Raw genomic sequence first — 20,734 nt, forward strand, 5'->3', positions numbered from 1 at the left:
TCAAAGTAAATTCCATGTAAGGCCAAAGGATGCCTGCACAATCCTGGTGTTTGAACCTTGCGGTTGTTGGACAACTTGCCTCAATGTACCTCCTGAGAAACAGCTGGCCCTTCAGTTAACTTTACACTATCATACATTTGTTGCAATGATGAAATGTAAATTAATGCATCTACTGTTCTTATGTATTTTCATTACACAATGCTTCATATGTAGCCCTACATCTATCCCAATGCATTTCAGAGGAAAATGTTGTAGAAGGTATTACTCCACTGTATTTATTTTACTAATTACGGTTATATGTGCAATTCATAATCCCTTATGAATTATGTTACAGATTAGACACAACTTTTAAAGATGTAAGATTTTAGATTTAGTTACGTAGCCTTCTAAATCACATTTTTAAATGTAAAACCTTCACCTTTATGAGTATTTCTACTCAAGAGAAATGCCACATTTCCTTTAGTAAATAGTTCTGAATTATAGTTTTAAAAAAATAAATTTTGCACGAAGTCTTTTTTGTGGAGTGTACATGAAGGTATCACTACTTCCTTCACAGGCGCCCCTCGCCGAAAAAAAATGGGGCAAACATTCATCGCTGGTTTTGATTGGTTGAGGTTGTTCTTTATCTAAAAATCAGCCAATGAGGAAGTCACTTGATGTGGCACAAACCCCAATGACTCTTGCCCCGTAACCTTACGCTAAAAAATGAACAGTGTGACATACCTGGCACCAATTTATAGTCTTCCAACTGTCCTTGGCCTAAATAAATACTAGTTATTTTAGGTTCAAAATTTTGATAAGCATAAAAATCGAGTATAGTAAGGACATCACACCACTTTCTCCATTACAATGTTGATTGTCCCTGATTAATTCTGAATTAACTCGATTGAGGAGTGACCTCTGCTGGTTTCTAGGATATGCCTGCACGAAGTGCGAAAAGCACCATGTTCAGATAACCCTTCGCCAATATCAGCTTGCATGCTAGTTTCCACAGTGCAATGACAAGACTAAACACACAGCAAATTGCAGCACTGGAGCAAAGCATGTTCTTTTTTATTAAGTGTACAAAACAAGTGCAAAAATAGTGATTCATAAGAGCTACAAAGTATGATTTGCCCTTCAAAAAGTACAGTCACAAAGAATACATTTCTAAATGCAATATTAGAAGTGCTATTCAAGGAGGATTAAAAAAAAAAAAAAAAAAAAAAAGGGATTGAGGGTGCAGTCTTGCAAAGTAAAAGAGACTGCAAAACATGGACTTCATTCACAGCATCTGATAATTACTAGTGCAAGCTGTTGAAACAAATGCCAAATTCATCAGCATTCCCCCCATTAAACTACACAGTGCAAAGCTTTTACGAGGAAGGACAGGAAGGATCTCTATAAATGACATTCATTCTAGTACAGTTAATCCAACAGACAACTTTGGCCCATATGCTATAGTAACAGTTACTTCCTAGACTGTGCACACACACTGAAATCACATCTAGTCTTTATTAACGTGCAACTAAGCCAATGGGAACAGCATATAATTAAGGATTATCAGTCAAGGAGGAAGAGCTATTTTTAGCAGGTGCGAAATTTCTTAATACCGTTAACCTGCGATGCATGCAATGAAAGTACCTAGTTTATCATTCACATCTGAATACTAAGGGACACAGATGTGTACAGAAGTGGAAATCAATTTTTTAGATGTGGGCCGAGGGTATACTATCTAAAACTGCAGCTAACAAAACCTCAGCATACAAGCCAGGTACTGTAACTCTGGCACCGATATGTGAAGCATTAACTGTTAACAAGCCTAACTGAAGGCATCTTGGATTGAGGTGCAAATCAACAGTAAAAGGCACACAGCTTGTGGATTTAGGGTGGTAACATTCCTAAACACTGCACAAACCCACAAATCTTGCACAGAGTAAGCCTAGGTTTTAATTGATCTGACATCCTGGCCACACCTGTTTGCCATTTACAGTATAGTGCACTTTGGCTTCTTTTTCTTCTCAGCCTCTTTTTTGGTCGGCTCCACCTCCGTGCGATTATAGAAGCTGGAGAAACAGGCTGGGGCACACATAGGCTCTCTGAGGCTGAGCAGCCACCTTCCTTCACCGTAGTAGCGCAGCGAGCCGAGCTCCATCTCTGTGACCAGCTCCCCCTGCTGGCCTTCCTGCTGCAGCGCCAGAATCTGAAGCAAATCTAAACCTGTTTGAACTGGCTCGACACCCTCTGCACACCCCAGAGTAATGTGGGCGCGGCTTCCCAGAGGCAGGGAGGCAGCTGTGGGGACAGCAGACTCTGCCTCCTTTTCAGCATCGTCTGGCCACAACACAAGCTGCTCCTCAGAGAGGGTCACTCTGGCACCAACAACGCGAGGAGTGACAAAGAGGGCAGTCAGTGACAGCTCAAATATAGAACCGTAGAAATTCTTAACAGCCTGGAGGGCAGAAATAAAAGTGTAAAGTTAAAATTACAAGATTAACATTAATACTTTACATTACTCTGATGTTGCTCAACAATGCAAGAGTTACATTTCAAAGTAACGCATCTAGAGACAGTACGAAGAAAAAATAATTAAATAGTAGGATTCTTACAGGTTTCTCAGCATACTCTTTGGCACCTTCAGCTTTTCCATAGTTACAGAATTTTGTAGTGCAGTGGAGGGTTCCTTTGGCTTCAAAGTACTGCTCCAGATCCACTTCCTTGTCTGGTTTACCAGTGACTGAATAAAAAACAAATGAATTAATTAATTAATAATAATAATAATAATAATAATAATAATAATAATAGAAAAAGGAAAATAAATTATTGCATCTCAGTCATTCCACATATTTAAAATATCAGTCTGGTCAGATTTGTTACCTTTCACAAATGCTTGTAATTTGTTAAAACATTAAACTACTTCATACTCACAGTCAGACATGTGTTTCTTGAAGGCCTCTAAGGTGTCCAGAGTTTTCAGGAAGTCCATTGATGTGCACCCAATTTTTTCCTGAACAGAAGAGAGAAGGAACCACCCAAAGAATAAAGGTAGGGTCACTTCCTCAAGTGGACCTTTCATGGTTTTCAGTAGGGCCTCATCTAGTCCACGTTTGGTCTTCTTGGTCAACTGTGCTGGATCTCTGGACCAGCCAGTCTGTGGCTCTAAGAAGACAGCAACAAGATTGTGTTCCTCTGCAATCTCTTCCAGGCGGGCCAGCCGATCTTGGGTGTGGTTGGTGTCATCCACCACTATCAGCACGGATGAAGCTGGTCCTGCACTGCAGCAGGCCATGACAGCCTCATCCAGAGCCTTGTAGCCTTCTGCAGATGATTCTGGATTTTCTGGCTTTACACCATGGTCATCAGCAGAGATGACAGTGCAGAGGTCTTTATAGGCATCATTAATGGCATGTGCCAAGAAACTTTTACCACTTCCTGGAAGCCCTCTGAGAACAATAAGAGTGCGAGAGGTAAGTAGGGCATCTTTGGTTTGCTTCTGTTCCAGGATGGAAAAGGACAGGGATCCAGGTAAAGGGGATGTATCCTCTTCCTTTTTAGGCTCTGCATCAGATTTAGCGCTCTCATCTTCTTTTGACGTTACAGTTTCTGCCACCGGTTTTTCTTCTCCATCCTTTTTCATAGACTCAGATGTATCAGCATTTTTTGTCTCACCCTCTTTAGCAACTTCTTCTGCACCTTTGTCCATGGTAGTCTGCAATACTGCTTGAGTCTCCACTTGTCCTGGCACTTTCTCTTCCTGACTAGGTGGCTGTGTATTTACTGGCTGCACTGGCTTGGCTGGTTCAGGCAATGTTTCCTCTTGTATTTCAGCTTGTGGGACTGATTCTGCCTGTTTCTCTGGCTCTGGTTCAGGGGTACTCTCTGCCAGAGGCGTTTTCATTGGCAAAGGTTCTGGGTCATTCTTTGACATAGGCTGTTGTTCAGGCTGAATGTTTTTTGGTTCTGTGTCTAAAGCAGAAACTGGGTGAGAGATCTTTCCAGATGACTCATCTGGTTCTGGTTGTGGTGCCACTGCACCAAGCACAGTCTCAGTTTCAGATTGGTCTTTGCCCGAGCTGTCCTCAGTATCGGTTTTCCTCTCAGTCACCATCACCTCTTCTGTCTCTTTCACATTTACGCCTCCTTTATCATGGCCATTTACTGCCATTTGTTTGGGTTCTTCATCTGCTGCTTGTGGCTTCTGGAGCTCTGTGGACTCTTGTGGTGAAACAACCTTTTCCATTCCAGTCTCCTCTTGTGGAGGAGCCTCTGTTGCTTCTAAAACCATATCACTCTTTTCAGTATCCATATCTGGCTTTGTCTGATTTTGCACACCACCATGCACCTTAAATGCATAATTAAAAAGAAAAAGCAAAAACTTAAATCAGACCGATGATGACCAAGTTCATAAAAATGCCAAAACACACAAGCTACAGCAGCTTCTAACTCACATTTCACTATTCAGTATCTCAAACTAAGACCTGAAATCTCCCTGAAAGCGATTTAGGATGCAGCTACATTTTGTTACATAACAGATTAGAATACATCACAATTTGATAAAGAAAAACTTAAACCTTTTTCGACATGCAGTTAAATTGTCCTAAAATTCCTGCCACTTCTGACTTACTTTTTTGGGCCACTTGCATGGCTTGAGGCAACAGAAAATAGCTTTGAGCCGGGCGAAATTATATCTCAAAAAAGTTAGTAATAATAATATTACCTGGCCCTGCAACAACTTTAAGCTTTAATGTCCAACCACATTGAATAGGTGGGAGAAAACGTTGTCCAGTATATTCGCATTTTAATACGACTGTGTGTGAATTGAATAAAACTATTGGTCCAATAGTACAAACAAACCCATGACTGCCAAAACATTGCCTGCAAACAAAGGGTGGTTGCGAAAAATGGGACATCGCTGCAAAGTGTGATTACTTCAAACTACAGCGACCTCCAGAGTGTGACAGGAAATTTTGCCAAATGTTGGTGCAATATTTGTTAGCATAAGGCTGAAATTAACAGATGTGTGAAACCACAACGTGTCATGAGACTGAAAGGGAAGCTTTCACAACTCACCCCAATGAACAACAAAGACAAACGTTAAACATTTGTGTTCCCCCTATTGGAAGAAATAATCGAAGCCAAACAGATGCCAAATTGGTAATGCGAACAGATTGAAATGTATTAAAACTTTATCCTTTTTTTGTAAGCAAGGGACAGCAGCTGTGGCCTAAATGGCGCAGTAGGGGGGGGGGGGGGTCATGGTTTGTTTAGGGTGCGTTTGAAAAAAAAAAAAAAAAAAAAATCAATGTTGACAATAGAATATGATTTTCTTAACTAAGTGAGCGAGTACACCGACCGCTTAAATGTTCCTTTTTATGAACAAATAGGTTCGACCTTATAGCAGCCTAACATGTTGCTGACTGCACAATGTGGCCAGGCGGGGAGTGGCATGCACCTAACGTTAGCACACCAGACAAAAACAATTTAGCCACTCAGTCAGTGGGAATTTGGCTAAATCACTACCAGCTACAGCGCCACGTCTGAACAAGTCGGATGTTTATCTGCGTGGACGAGTCACTACCTCTTACAGAAACAATTTACTTAAGCAGTTTGAGTTAAAAATCACGAGTTGTTGCATAGTGCCTGAAGGGTTATTGTTATTATTATTTGCTTACCAGTAACGCTGCAATGAAGCTGTTGGTGGCACCGCTGACCACACGTTTCCCTCTGGATACAATGACAAGACAATCCTTGGTACTGACACGCACACGCTCCAATCTTCAAGAAAAAAAAAAACGGAAATTTCCGGGAACGCGCAACTGGGCGGGGCAACAGACACGCCCCTAAGGACCGGAAGGACTACAGTGGAGATTCTTTTATTAAATAAATCTCCCTTCTATCGTTTCTCTTCAGACACCCACATTATGCAGTTTTTGGTTGGAATTTACTGAAAATTATGTCTTAATAAATTAATACAAAACTAATACACTCCTTACAAGTCTATTTCTTCAAACTCTATTTTTCAATATTTTATTTAATTTTATATTTTGTGTTTTTTCTTGTGCATGTTTGGAAAAAATACAGAACGGAGCAATGTCACATTACCATCCTGATGGCAAATGTATTCTACAGCACCAGACATGACCCCAAAATTAAAGCAGAAGCCATTAAAACATTCTGAGACAAACGAGTTTAGAAACAGATGATGTGGCCCCCATAGACTGATCTCAAGGATTAAGAAAAAGGTTTAAAAGAAAAAGCTTAAATCTACTGAACTTTAATACGGGCCACTTTTATTTTACTGTACATTTTTTAGAATTGAAATGTTTACAATGTCTGAATATATAAAACTGACAGCACTCCTGCCTGGTTTAACACTATACTTTAATTATTTATGTTTTTTTAAATAATTAATTATTTATTCTTGATATTTCCCAAATTAAGGTTTAATACATTTGTTAAATACTTTATTGTTGTCTATGTACTGTTTACTGTATGTGTAAACTTGTGCTGTACATAAAAACAGTTTTCAGTTCATAACATTACATTTTAAAATGAACAGATTTGTTTTGACTCATCAAAATTCTAATAATGGTGGGGCACTATCAAAAATTAGGCCATGACAATAACTTTTTAGTGTCTTTGATCTGTACTCAGTGTTCCAACATAAGTGTGAACCTTGCAGCAAACACCCATATTTCTGTAAATGACACCATGCAGCCTGGTGATAAAGTTGTCGCTTGGGAAGAAGCCGTCAGCTACTTAAGATCTGTATGGGGAACTTTTAAGCTAGCATGTAACATGTTCTCTATGACTGCTAATTGTTTTTCAGAGAAGTTAGCCCAAAACACAGTCTCACAAGTAGATATATGTTGTAAGTGCTTGAGCACTTCCTCATATCAACAGTCTATTTTCATTTCGAGAACATGTTCTCGGGGACATGTACGTAAATACTTGGTCTAATTTAGCAACCAGTGACTTAAACTTTAATTGAAAAAATAAAACTTAAAAAAAAAATAAAATACATGTAAGGAAGCTGCCCGTAAAGTATCTGCTTTATTGTCTGTCAAAATACTAATTCTACTATATCACACTTAGTCAGCCTGGTATTTTAATACACTTTGAGCACAACATGAGTTTCTGAGGATCTCATAAAAATGCAATCATTTATACAATTATGTCAGGTGCCCATTTGAAGTAGACAACATTATGTGACTTGGTTTGTTTTGATTACAGGTCATTCTGTTATCTTTTCCTGAAGCTGCAGGCAGCCTTGACCAAATACATTCTTATTGTGGTAGTTGTTGCTTAGCTTCATCAAGAGCCTGAAAAAGAGAACAACAAAAATGTCAACTAATGTTTTTGACTTAAAACTCAGTAGATAGCAAATAAAAATGATTACAGCAAAGTGTGAACCTTATGAATGGCATTCATAGCAGAGTTGTCTTCCTGCAGTTCGGCATAGGTCAAGGCTCTCTCAAAGTGGGCAACACAGGACTCCAAGTTTCCAAGTTTTACTGATATCAAACAGTAGGAAACTTATATCAATGATCAAGTGTAATATGGTAACTTGAGAGATCAAAATGGCAATTTCAGAAAACATGCAAATAGACAAAACACAAGCAAATATACAAAAACACAGGCGCAGCATTAAGAAATGCGCTGCAAAAACCCACGACAAGAAAAAATAAATTTACAAATTTAAATGTCCGTCACTTTTTTGTATCCCCGGAAAAATTGTATAATAGTTGTCTACAACGGACACTAAAAAGTGACGGTCATTTAAATTTGTAAATATATTTTTAGTGCTTTCTGGAGCCATTTCCATTGTGTTGTGGCTTTTGCAGTGCTTTTCTCAATTTGGTTGTTTTGTGGCTTTTTCATCGGGTGACTTAATGCTGCGCCTGTGTTGTCAAATGTGTGAAGTTGTTTTTGTATATTTGCTTGCATTTTGTTTTGTGTTTTCTCAAATTGCAGTGCTTTGAGCTTTCAGGGCTCTTCCATAAATATCAGTACTAGATAGTAACAGATTCTTACAGTGTCAAGCGAATTAGATCACATGCTACAAATAATCACTATTTCTAATATGAATTAGTAAAACCAGGAAAAAGAATTACATTCTGATTGTGCCACCAAAACATTGCCATTGATCTGCCATTTCCCGTCATCTATTTCCTCAGCTGCAGCAACTGAACGGATGCCATAGTCCCGAGCTTTTTTATAATGATTAAGCTCCAGGTAACACCAACCAAGCTCATGAAATAACCAGGTCTTCTCCAAAGCACCACGGACCAGCGGAATCTTCTTTTCCCAGCTGAATTGGAAACACAGAGAGAAGATGATGAAATGAATTTGTTACCTATAAACAAACCTCTCATAGTTGTACGCTGACTAAGTTTGGAATCAACTCAACACAATCACATTTTTAGTATGTGCAGGGGATATTTCATTATATACTCACAACTCAATGGCCTGTGTGAACTGTCCCATTTGAGCATAGACTCTACCAATGTTATCCAGTGCCCTGGACATTGCTTCTGGGTGTTTGCTGGTTTTAAGAGAAACTTAAGTATTTTAAAACAATTTAATATTATATATTAAGTCATCCTAAAAATTTCTTTCAATTCTCACCACTTTTTAGCCAGCTCCAGGTCTTTATGATGATGATGTAAAGCTCGGTCCATGTCTCCCACGTTGATCAAAATATCCCCAATGCAACTGTGGAGGCTGCCCAAAATCTCTTTCTTATTAGGTATCTCTCTCTCTGACCATCCCTGAACTATCTTCATTACCTTTTCCGCCTTCTTGAGACTACCATCAGCATTTCCAGATGTCAACTCTAAGATGATAAAAATACAATAAGCATTTTGAATCTATAAAGAACACCAATTTACAAGTTTAACATAAAGTTTTCTTACCTGCATCAATATCTTCCAGACTCTTAGTCAGAAACTGAGCAGGTTCTGAGATTTCACGATGATGGGGCTTGTTACATTTTCGTTGCATGTGCTTACGCTCTTTTTCCTGAACAGAGATGGGTTTCTCCTCGTTCCAGAACTCAGTACAAGTGTCAAGGTATGTGAGGCAGTTCTGAATAATGTCCTGGAGTCTCTCCCCACCTTTTGTCTTGCCTTTTACCAAGTCTGAAATTAATTGTCACCATTTGAAATACTAGTTTTATCAACATGAAAACCACAATAACGACAGAATTTAAATAAAGAGCGAACAGTATGGACTTGTGGAGAAACTAACAGTTAACACTTAAAGCAGCAGTAACGACAAAGGGAAGATGAAGCAAGACAAAACATTGGCATGTAGGCACATACAGTATAAATAACACAGTACCGTCATCTTTAAGCAGGTCCTCGAGGTATTTCTTATCACTGTAAAACTCCCCCAACAGTTGTTTAGTTGTTTTCTCACTCTTAGGCATCTTTGGCATCTGCTGTTTTTTCTTTTTTGTCCGATGCTGAATAGCAGTAATTGGCTGCATCCATAATCAGTCATTCAGAAACATAATCAGATGGATTAATAGGGAGACCAGGTTAAACTTCATTTACAGAAATCTGTCAAAGCTTTGGTAACTCATTGGTAAAAGATATGTTCTTTGGCCAGAAAAAAATACTGTCCACAGAATTTGTTTTTATCATACATTGTCTGCTGCAGAGAATCTTGTCGTGCAGTTATCCTTCCTTCCCTGTTAAACACTGGATTTCAGGGGAACCAAGACTCACCTCCTCATCCTTTTGCAGAAATGAGAGGTCACCCTTAATTTCTAGTTTTACAGAGTTGGGGCCTGCAGAAAAGAACAAATCAATTAGCAATGTGAGGACATTTTTTTTCATGTAATGACTACATATGAGTGTAAGTCACAAATTACTATAATTCATCACTTACTGCCAATGGAGTTTTCGATAGCTTCCTGTGCTTTTTGGATACCCAATCTGAATTCCTCTATCTGTGGACGTAACGCTAGCTTTTGTCCTCTGTGGTAAAACACAAGTGCAAATTCAAATTCTCCAATGTGGTATAAAGCCTCGGCCTTCTGGTACAACCCCTGAAAAAACCATAACAAAATATGAACTCATAAACGTCGCTTTTCATACATTTGAACATTTTACTTGGGGTGCAGACCGAGAGTTGGTTTTCAGTGTAAAGAAACCAGCATTCTTTTTTACTCAATAGTGAAAATCCCCAGCAAACATTTCTATAAGCTGCTCTTTACCTCAAAAAACGACTTGTCTCGCTCGAGGGAGGCCTCTGCATCTGTTAAAGCGTTTTCAGGCTGCCCCATCTTCAGATAACACTTGGACCGACCCACATAGCAGTGTTTATCATCAGGTTTTAGCGTCAATGCCTAAACATAGCAAGTCGTTAACATTTAAAAACTGCATCTTAAGTTGTGAAATTATTACTATAACATGACTAAATTCACAACAAGTTGCCATGCCAAAAATGAACTTCGCTAGCTTGGTAACAAACTTCAAACTTGCCATTGTAAAGCTATGTATAGCCTTTTTATATTCTCCTTTAAGATACAGCCAATCCCCATCGGCCATCAAAGTTGAGAATACTCCTTTTGGCTTCTGAACATCTTCATCTCCGCCTTTGTCTGACATTTTTAGCCAAATGTAATCTTATTTTTTAGAGCTAAATTTACGCGTGCAGTCCTGTTCGGCCTGGGGATTATCCAACTCCATTTGTTTCCTAGCAACCACCCTAACAAACTAGATCGGGGGAAACGACGCCATCTTCCGACAGTTTTCATTATGGCCGTATTATTGATAACTAAATACAATTGACCTCGACAGCATCGTTAACAAACACAATTTTTGCAAAACAAAAGACAACAAACAATTTAGGGGAAAACCAGAGGAAGCCAACTTTATTGACATGACTGGTAGTTTTCAAGAGTAAAGAGTATGGTTTCACCATAAGGGCAAAAACAATGAGAGCAAAGATGAGGATACTTTTCTTTATGAGGTGCACAAGAAAAAAAATGCATACATTTCACATTCGTCCTGTTCTTATGAGTGAAAAAAAAATCAGCTTGTATCATAAGCACAGACCTTAAATAATGATCTGTGTAATATTTCATGCAGACAAAGCAGAACAATTTTCTTCCTGAATTTATGTCAAAAGGATAGTCAATGCCTTTTTTAAACCTTTACTTAATAGAAATATATCCTCATCTTATACCAATGTTCTATCAGAGAGTAAATGTACAATAAATATACTAATCAAAATAAAAAAAATGGAAAAATAATCAACTATCATCACAAATCAACACTTTACATTCCAGTAAAATGTACATTGCAGCAATCTGTGAATGGCAACATTGAACATAAAACCTGTGACAACATGAGGGAAGAGGGCTTGGCTGGCAAAGCCAGTAGATCTGTCTCCACTGCCATCTTTCTAGTGTGCTTCAACTGTATTGTATGTGTAGGTCTAGGTTACAGCTGTTATGAATTTTCAAAATGCTCAAGTTGTCCTACTGGCTTAGGACAAGGAGGCCGTTTTCAGTGTGGATTCATAGCAGCTAGCTGCTGAGCTGTTGCTTGCTCAGTGATTATCTTCACAAATCATTAAGCAAAGTATCAGTTTTCATGCAGAGAATACCCCCTCAGCAGTAAGTCGAGACTAGCCAGATAATAGCTTGCTCAATGTTCAGCATCTTAAGATTCCCCCAGGATGTCACCTCTTGCATGAATCCCTAAAAGCTCGGATACATTAGCTGCACAATATCTCAAAAATCCAGAAATTTAGACCAGTGTTGCTAGCCATTACTGACTTTTTAGTTTGTTTCTTTCTGTGAGGAACCAAATCTAAAACCAGTAACACTATCAACTCAGCCTGAGCTGTCTTGGTGTCCTTGCGATACGGGCATTAAATCATTTGCGTGGTCACTGGGTTGCATTTATTCAGTGAATGGCAAAGACATAAATCTGACTTGCAATCATGAATGGTGGGTTGGGGATTGACAATGTTGAAAAGTCCTGTAGTATTAACAGTTTAGGTGGACAGATCCTTCAATTAACCAAACTGGAAGAAGAAATTCCCTGGTCCAGATGCTGAAACAAATGTCAAACAAGTAAATAACTCAAAGACACTGACTGTATTCTGACAAAACGAAATAATGAGAACATAACATACCTTCAAAACTGAAACCACCTGAGCCTCCAAAGAATGCTTTGAAAATGTTGTTGGCATCAAAATCTGGTGGAGACAAAACACAAGGAAAGAAAAAACCTTTTACAACCAGGTTGAACTTTCTCATAACAACAGTTGATCTCCCACTCTAAGGCTTGCCCAGGTGCTGACCTCCCATGTTCATGCCATCATCCTCCAAATCTTGACCACTATCATAGCGAGACTTTTTCTTTGGGTCTGACAGCACACTGAAAGCCTCGCCCACCTCCTTAAACTTCTTCTCCTCTTCTTTCTGCACCTCAGGACTAGCGCCGCTGTGGCGGTCTAAAAACAGGAGAAAAAACACCCCAAACAACACATCAGTCATTTAGGCCATAAACAATCTATGTCCGTATATGTCAAAATATGTATGTCCATTTATGCAAAATGAATAATAAATATAGTTGGAGTAAACCTTCTGTTCAGATATACACCTGGATGATGTAAAAGTGCCCGTTTGCGGTAAGCTTTCTTAATTTCATCTTCGGTGGCGTGTTTATCCACCCCAAGAACTTTGTAGTAATCTTTCCGCTTGCTTTTCTTCAACTCTAGTTGGGCATTTTTCAGGAGGTGCTTGTGTTCTACAGAGTAAACAAACAAACAAAAAAAGATAGGCTAACAAAGAATAAAGCAGAATGAGGAGAAAATATCTGTGCTGTATGCCATGTCAGCTCAATCACAACAGAGGAATTATCACCTTTTGTCTTTTCAGTCTGGTAAACCTTCTCATAGTCTCGCACTGCCTCTTCATACTGCTCTGTGTCCATGTAGCTATAGCACAGTATGGACAAGGCTGTAATTCGTTTTTTAACCAGTTTAAAATGTAGGTAATGATCATGCCTTTCATTTGTCCAATTAGCAAAAGAAAAAAACAATACAACAAGTTAAAAATCCTAGACATACCATTGTGCTCTCCGCAAATAGGCTTTGATGTAAGTCTCATCCAGTTTAATGGCCTTTGTGCAGTCTTCAATGGCCTGTTCTAGTTTCTTCAGCTTTCAAAAAAAAATGACAAAAGTGTGAGTGTGTGAGGCAGAGAGTGGAAAAACGTACTGGCCTAGTTCTCTTTATGTGACCAAAGAAAGTACAAGATGGCAGAAGTTTATGCAGAGTGACAGATTGGGGACTATAAAGTTTAGGCCTGTGCTAACTATGAGTATGACTAACTGAATGAGGCTGTGTGTCTTATTCACAATTGGTGACTAGCACCACACCACACCGAGTTTATCAAGGTTTAACAAGCCTAGCATTTATCAGTACAAAATATCTGGGTCCTGCAGAGTCACATTTACTTTCAAGTTTCCTTTACCCAACAGATACATGTGTCACTCTTTCCTCATCTACTACTTTGAGTTTTGTCAGAGCTGTCCACACTTCCTCTACAGTTATTTGATAACTTACTAACTTAAACATACTAACTTTATGGAGTAACACATTAGACCAAATAGCCATTAGTATATACTAATAGTCAAATAGTCACAAGTTACAATGCCACCTTGTTATAGCTTACTAAATAACTGGGATAGTATAACCCTTTTCTTCCTTGCACGATAGTAATATAAAAACCTAATCACAAAAGTATTTGAGTGTATTGAGTTCAGTTAATTTCATATTTAAATATGAGTATGGTTTAGTTAGTTTTAAAGTTGGCAATTCTTGATAAAAACAACTTGTCAAATGTTGATTAAAACTAGTGGTATCTCTTCTGTCGCTCACCTTGGATCCAACAGTAGCCCTATTACAATACAGCTTGGCATTAGTCTTAATGTTGTTTGGATCTATTGTTAGTGCCTCAGAGTACAGCTCACAAGCTGCCTCAAAGTTTCCCTCCTTGAACGCCTTGTTTCCCTCCTCCTTCTTGGCTTTTAGTGATTTGGCATTCTGGGAAGACAATACATAGGACAATCTTCAAAGCAACATTAACAACAAAGTCCAAGTGTCACTGCAACCTTTTGGCTCTTAACACTGGACTTGATTTGAAAAACTGGTATCTACTATTACTCACTCTGCACGCAAGCCGAGCTTTGTCATGGTCAGGAGCCATCCGCAAGGCCTGGACAAAGAACTGGACTGCCTTGTCAATACAGTCCTCATAGTACAGACAAAGACCACGCACATAAAGTGCATCCGCATTAGTGGAGTCCATTCGCAGAATATCACTAAATGGAAATGTGTGAAAAATAGTTAAAGTGCAAAAAACAAACAAACAGATATGCATACAAGTACAATAAAATGGTAAAATTCCTCCACACACAATTTGCATAATACTCTTTATATTGTGAGCTACACTGTTTCAAATAGTAAACTGACTAATCCTTATGTCTAAAAATATAAGCAGTGGTAACACAGTGTGCAAGGAATGCAGTGGGGCAGCAGTTGGCAACAAAATAAGGTAACCAACATGTTCATAATGAAGGGAGGATAGCAGCAGCAGCTACTCATGGCTACTTTTAAACTTAGTGTGAGGATGACGGTCCCCACCTCTCTGAAAATAGAGAACGGACTAGGCATTCCTGACGGCCCTTTGCAAGAATTCTTTCTTTTTCAATACAAATTAACAAGATGGGGGATAAAGTGTACAGGATATACCAAATGTACAATGCTGTGATTGTGAATTTGAGATCAATCTTAAACTCTTTAAATACATTATTAAATCTAAAAACTCTTTTGAAACAAACAGTAAAAACAAACAATTGTGAGTAAATTTTTACAATATTATGGCAGGAATAAGGTCCATGGATTTCCACAGAACTGACAAACTTGCATTCACTAAATAGTATAACTACAGTAACATAAGCATTTTACTAAAGTCATATTAAAAGCTGCATGGAGTTAGAATGGTGTGGCACATATAGATAAATATGTCCAACATCTTATTCTGCTTTCACATTGCATTCACTGAGACAAATTTTAGATATCAAATTAATAAATGAACTGATATGTAGATCTTAAAGGAAGACTTCACCAATTTACAGCTTGGCTTCTATAGCTTTACTTTAGGGTGTAAATTAGTGATTTTAAACTTCCCTCTGACTTCCATATATCAAAATATTTCTATGCTTCTAGCTGAAAAACATTTATTTGTACATTAGGAGTTCAGATGATGTTCTCTGGAGGAGCTCTGGAAAAGCAGGTTGACCATAGGTACAAACTCCATAGTATGTTCAACAAAATGAAATATTTTAATCTGAAGTTTCCTCCAAGTGATTCGATCTGGAGGCATTTTTCAGCTAGAGGTAGTGAGATTTTTTTAATATAGGGCCGTCAAAGAAAAGTTTAATGGCATTTATTTACATTTACTACCCAAACTAGAACTAAAAAAAATTCAAATTCAAAATGACTAAAGGCGCCCTTTAAAAATGTATTCATACCTGGCTACAGACTGAGCCTCAGGGTAGCGCCCCAAGAGGGCTAAACACTCTGCCTTCAATATCTTGAACCTGTGACAGGCAGAGGCAGACTCCAAGGCACGGTCCATGCAAAAGACAACCTACAGAAACCAAAGTAAGTTACTATTGACATTCCACACAAACAAGAAAATTACACTGTACGGTAACCACTGAGTAGCTTACCATCCTGAAGTCTCGCTTCTCAAAGCCAATCTCTGCCATTCTCTCATATTCAAGGATGGATTCAGCATTCTTCAGCTGCCAAAGGAATTTGTGGCATTTAAGGACAAGAAAAAACTCAATTAGTTTACTCCACTGCTTGCAGCTTCTACTGGTCTCTCTTGTTGTATGGGTCACATTTAGTAAGAATTTTGTCATTAAAAACAGAAGCAGTAGTTTTGTTAATAACCTCAAACTTGCATCTTAGTTTGTGTTTTAGGAATTAGAAGAAACTGTAAATGAGCTCTACTCAGACTTTAGCACTAACATGCCAAAACATATCTGGTAGTAAAGGATCATGTCCATGTTTTTAAATGATGCTTCCTGACACTGAGGCAAACTCACCTCCTGTTGGACCTGGCTGTTGTCTGGCTCCAGCTCCAGAACTCTTTGGAAACAGCGACTAGCAGCCATAGCATTACCAAGTAACAGGTGGCATTTGCCCTCTCGCAGATGACCCTGTGGGTAAAAGACTTAGTTCACAAACAGAAGGAATCATGTCCCTCAGCTCCCACCCCTGTTAAAATTAGTTGGGCACTGTGTTCCAAAAAGCTAAACCCCAACTAGCTCAAGCTGACTTCTTAGTTACACCTTTTATTTAATAGAGTGAGTACCATGGCTTTTGTAGTAAGGAACCACATACCACAATAAACAAAATAGTTGTAATGCATAATAATCATAATTCCAAGAAGTTGGATGAATACAATCAAAACAATTACAACCATGGGTGTGGAAAAATAAGTCTCAATTTCATGGTCGCTAGTAGATTGATACATGCAAGATAAAAAGTAGATTTTCACCTTCACAAAGTTGCTATCTAATCGTACTGCTTGTTGTGAATCCTCTAATGCCTCTCTATACCGACATAGCATCATTAATGTGGCGGCCCGGTTTCCATAGTAGCTTGCATTCTTTGGACACATGTCTGTATAAAAAAAAAAAGTTAGTTTAAAGCCCACCAAAGTGAGACACAATTCAAATGTTTCCCCCTTCAAATATCTCAATGTTGTTTCCTAACAACAGGATGGCTAACCAGACTTATGACAATAATTACCAATGGCCTTGGTGTAATAATTGAATGCTTCTGCATAATCCTTCTTGACATAAAATGCATTGCCTTGCTCTTTAAATCCCTCAGCTTCCCTGTGTAAAAATAGGCAGAATGGACAGACAGACAGACAAACAAAAAAAAGGTTAAATGCAACTTTAATATCTGCTATGAGTAGTGATGTGAACAGAACATGCAAAATGGGTTTCCTTTATAGATTTCATATGGGTAGTGAACTTCTTTTCACCAAGAATTATTATTCAAGTGTTAATTCTGACTATCACACTCATGTAACCAAAGCATGTTCAGAACTGTAAATGAGTGTGTCCTTTAAAGTTTACTAAACATAGCAAAAGCCAAACCAGGAGGGAGGGCAAACTCGTGTCAACTCCAATCAAACATGTAGCTATTTTGTGCAGCAGAGGGGAAGAGCAGAGCCAGGAATATATGACACCATACTGTGGGCCACTGCCATTACTTTTTTTGGAAGCCTCATGTTTTAACGTTACATCACGATCACACAGTAAGAGAGTGGTGTCAGTGACAAGTTAGCCAGCTACTGCCATTCTGGAAAAGTCTCAATAATGTGTAAGCAACAGCCTTGTCCCAATAAACGTTTGCACAGTATACATAGTGACAGTTGACATTACAAAGAGTGGGCTTGATTACCATCTAAAAAACTTAGAACATGGGCCCGCTGAGTGTAAAACAACTAAGCTAATGTTAAACGGCACGCTAGTTAGCGTATAGCTCATATAAGAAAATTATTCACAAAATTACCACGACAGGGAGCACTGATTGCACATATCGGTTCAATTAATCATCTTCGACTTATTTTTGCTGCTGACAGCATAGGCTTAATTAGTCGTACCTTTCTAATTCTTCGTCACTGAGCAGGTCCGTGTCAGGGTCCATGTTCACAGCATCACTGTTCTCCATCGCCATTTTGCCGTCAATGAAGAGGGGCGGGGACACATATTGCGGTCGTTACGTTCGGTGTAAACAGGAAGTAGTATGTTAGGTTAAGAAAAACGGCTCAACGCTACTTGCAAGTGAAAATTATTCTTTCCATCCACTAACAGGTAGCCAGTATTATACTATGTATTTTTGAAAACACTCGTCTTAGCCGACTTTGTTAGTTCATATAACATAAACGACCTCATACGTAAAATTGTTCCTCTGTATCTCTCCAGAAGCTAACGTTGGTGCTAAGGCTAACATACTTCATACACACAGTACACCGTTCCGACGTTGACTTAGACAGTTAGCTAATGTTTAAGCTCTGTTTTTTCTTGCCAGTTGTCTAATTATCTATTCTGTTACTGTGAACATTTATAAGGTTAACAGTATGCATGTAGCAACGCAGCTAACCAGATAACGTGTAATACAATAACGTTACGATGTTAACTATATTCATTGACACCCTAATAAATTATTTGACTAAACTGTTTTCTATCTCTTCTATCAATAATAACTTTAGGTTTTCTGACTCAAGAGAGCCATGGGCAAAAGCTGTAAAGTGGTTGTATGTGGCCAGAGTGCAGTTGGTAAAACTGCTGTATTGGAACAACTACTATATGCGAATCATGTTGCAGGTAACATTTTTTGTAATAATAGTATTAATAGGTTCACGCACAATTCAGTCAAAATGGTACATTGCTTTCATGCAAGGAGCAGCAATAACTCACTATCAACAGCTGGTAAAATATGTAACAACACTGGGGGATGTACAACTTGTGATTGACCATGATTGTGTTTTATTTGTTATACATCTTGCACATAAGGTCCTGAAATTTGTAAATTATTACATTATTGTAACGTCTGTCATACATCATACCATATGCACGCCTCCTTGTTAATCCATTATTAGGTTCAGAGCCCATGGAGACCCTGGAAGATATCTACATCGGCTCCATAGAAACTGACCGTGGCACACGAGAGCAGGTGCGCTTCTATGATACCCGTGGACTCCGGGATGGGATGGAATTTCCTCGACATTACTACACTTTTGCAGATGGCTTTGTTCTAATTTACAGCATTGACAGTAAAGAATCCTTCAAGCGAATGGAGGCACTCAAGAAGGACATTGACCGTCACAGAGACAAGAAAGAGGTAAGGAGCGAACATGTTCCTTTTCTTGGAAAGGTTAGAAATTTATATATGAATTTAGGTGGACAGAACCAATTTTAATTAAATCCTGTTTCCTAATTCTCTTTAAATTCTAACCGCCATCCTATCATTGCTGGTGGCAATGCTAATACTGTAGCCAGTGATCAACAGTACGGTCAGAGTTGATAAGGCCATAAAATGTAACACTAATCTGGTTATCGGGATCCCCAGGTGACCATTATCGTGCTGGGTAACAAACAGGATAAGCGGGAAGAGAGAAGAGTTGACCTTAATATGGCCCAGAACTGGGCGAAGAATGAGAAGGTGCGTCTGTGGGAGGTGTCAGTGGTGGACCGACGGACACTCATTGATCCTTTTGTCTACCTGGCCAGCAAAATGACACAGCCTCAGAGCAAATCCACTTTCCCTCTGAGTCGCAACAAAAATAAAGGCGGTGGTTCTACTGATAGCTAAATGAACAGACATTATTTTCATGTTCATGGATGGATGGAGGACAAGGTAGAAATGTCTCAAGTGTCTCCTCCTTTGCTATAAGGTCAATGATACTATTACAAACTTGTCTTTGCAGTGTGGAGAAGAAATGATCAGAAAGCAAGATAATTGTAATGACATTTACAATTCTTTCATTTTACATTCTTTAAAATTACTACTGTTGTGGTTGGACCTACATAATTTAGTTCTTGTACTACTGACAATCAACTCGCTTTCTACTGGAACACTGCAAGAAAAGTTTTAATATGTCATAGACTCAATGTGCTTACTGTACAGATAAATTAGGTCCCAGAACAGGTGTACACTGGCTACTAATTTATGTGCTGTAAATGTACGCTACATGTGCAAACAAACTGAATCAGAAACTACATTATTTCCAATACTTTTGCATTGCAACGTTTGGATTGGTGTAAAAGGTATGATGGGTGAAGGGATTTTACTGATAGATGATGTACTGTAACTGTGCTGCCTGTTGTCTGAAGATTTGTTACACTTTTGAATAAGAGTTACAGTTGCATATTGCATCTTGTAGAGTAAATGGTTGACAAAACTTATCAAATAGGTCAGGATGTTTAGCGAATTCTGCAGGCTCAGGTGGCACCTGGTGTGTGTATGTGTATGTGTGTGCGTGTATATATGTATATGTGTGTGTGTTCCAGATCGGTGATCCTCTGCCCATCTTTACATTCCAGAGGCTCTGCCTCTCTGCTCCTTATATACACAGTCATGTTACTGACATTTTGCCAATTAACCTAGTTAGTTGTCAAATGGTCCTCCATTTGTTTGTGATTTGAGGCAATTACTTTTCCAGTCTTTTGTTGTGCTGCTGCCATCAAATTTCAAAATAGGCTAATATTGTCTCAGTTTCAACACCTGATATGTTGTTCATGTCCTATTCATTCATATTCATGTCCTGAATAAAATATTGGTTGAAGAGATTTGCCAATCACTGCATTCTGTTTTAATTTATGTTTTACACATCATTCCAACCTCTTTAGAATTGGGGTTGTGTGGGTACACTCACGATACACTCATCTTTTTGACAGTTTCAAGTTAAAAACAGTAGTTATAACATTGTAAAAGTAGAATCCATGGCAAACCTGCTGTATTGGATTGCATGATTGTCCAGGTGTACCTAATAAAGTGGCCAGTGAGTGTGTGTACACACAGGTAAAAGTCTATTTTCAGTTCAATTCAACTTTTTTTTATATAGCGCCAATTCACAACAAAGTCATCTCAAGGCACTTTACAGAATAAAGTCAAGACTATAAAGATGTATAGAGAGAAC

The 20,734-nt window shown here is 38.6% G+C and overlaps 4 protein-coding genes across 7 annotated transcripts; 1 reads left to right on the top strand and 3 right to left on the bottom strand.

Annotated features, from left to right (window-relative positions):
* Positions 1-1,183: 1,183 nt before the first annotated feature.
* cnp (2',3'-cyclic nucleotide 3' phosphodiesterase) lies at positions 1,184-5,808 on the bottom strand. The gene is made up of 4 exons (XM_067477589.1): positions 5,652-5,808; positions 2,908-4,321; positions 2,589-2,716; positions 1,184-2,431 (listed from the first exon to the last, which is right to left on the bottom strand). The coding sequence occupies exons 2-4, from the start codon at positions 4,283-4,285 to the stop codon at positions 1,967-1,969; spliced, it is 1,971 nt and encodes a 656-aa protein (XP_067333690.1). The 5' UTR covers positions 4,286-4,321; positions 5,652-5,808; the 3' UTR covers positions 1,184-1,966.
* Positions 5,809-6,242: 434 nt separating this feature from the next.
* odad4 (outer dynein arm docking complex subunit 4) lies at positions 6,243-10,736 on the bottom strand. The gene is made up of 11 exons (XM_067476563.1): positions 10,470-10,736; positions 10,202-10,333; positions 9,874-10,033; positions 9,711-9,772; positions 9,322-9,463; positions 8,895-9,119; positions 8,608-8,815; positions 8,438-8,524; positions 8,094-8,290; positions 7,393-7,493; positions 6,243-7,301 (listed from the first exon to the last, which is right to left on the bottom strand). The coding sequence occupies exons 1-11, from the start codon at positions 10,593-10,595 to the stop codon at positions 7,266-7,268; spliced, it is 1,476 nt and encodes a 491-aa protein (XP_067332664.1). The 5' UTR covers positions 10,596-10,736; the 3' UTR covers positions 6,243-7,265.
* A 97-nt stretch (positions 10,737-10,833) lies between these two features.
* Positions 10,834-17,814, bottom strand: dnajc7 (DnaJ (Hsp40) homolog, subfamily C, member 7). 2 transcript variants are annotated; one of them, XM_067476558.1, is made up of 14 exons: positions 17,696-17,813; positions 16,831-16,919; positions 16,577-16,701; positions 16,122-16,235; positions 15,741-15,815; positions 15,540-15,658; positions 14,174-14,327; positions 13,885-14,049; positions 13,072-13,163; positions 12,866-12,939; positions 12,603-12,749; positions 12,301-12,453; positions 12,133-12,195; positions 10,834-12,050 (listed from the first exon to the last, which is right to left on the bottom strand). In XM_067476558.1, exons 1-14 carry the CDS (start codon positions 17,767-17,769, stop codon positions 12,013-12,015), a joined length of 1,482 nt encoding a protein of 493 aa, XP_067332659.1. In that variant the 5' UTR covers positions 17,770-17,813; the 3' UTR covers positions 10,834-12,012. The 2 variants fall into 2 exon arrangements, with proteins under 2 accessions (XP_067332659.1, XP_067332660.1); XM_067476559.1 differs by lacking the exons at positions 10,834-12,050; positions 12,133-12,195 and having other exon boundaries at positions 12,305-12,453; positions 12,584-12,749; positions 17,696-17,814.
* Positions 17,770-20,384, top strand: nkiras2 (NFKB inhibitor interacting Ras-like 2). 3 transcript variants are annotated; one of them, XM_067476560.1, is made up of 4 exons: positions 17,770-17,906; positions 18,305-18,419; positions 18,695-18,936; positions 19,165-20,384. In XM_067476560.1, exons 2-4 carry the CDS (start codon positions 18,326-18,328, stop codon positions 19,405-19,407), a joined length of 579 nt encoding a protein of 192 aa, XP_067332661.1. In that variant the 5' UTR covers positions 17,770-17,906; positions 18,305-18,325; the 3' UTR covers positions 19,408-20,384. The 3 variants fall into 3 exon arrangements, with proteins under 3 accessions (XP_067332661.1, XP_067332662.1, XP_067332663.1); XM_067476561.1 differs by having other exon boundaries at positions 17,795-17,909; XM_067476562.1 differs by having other exon boundaries at positions 17,853-17,872.
* The last annotated feature ends 350 nt before the right edge of the window (positions 20,385-20,734 follow it).

This window comes from Channa argus, chromosome 15, assembly GCF_033026475.1.
Source record: "Channa argus isolate prfri chromosome 15, Channa argus male v1.0, whole genome shotgun sequence".
Classification (NCBI taxonomy): Eukaryota; Metazoa; Chordata; class Actinopteri; order Anabantiformes; family Channidae; genus Channa; species Channa argus.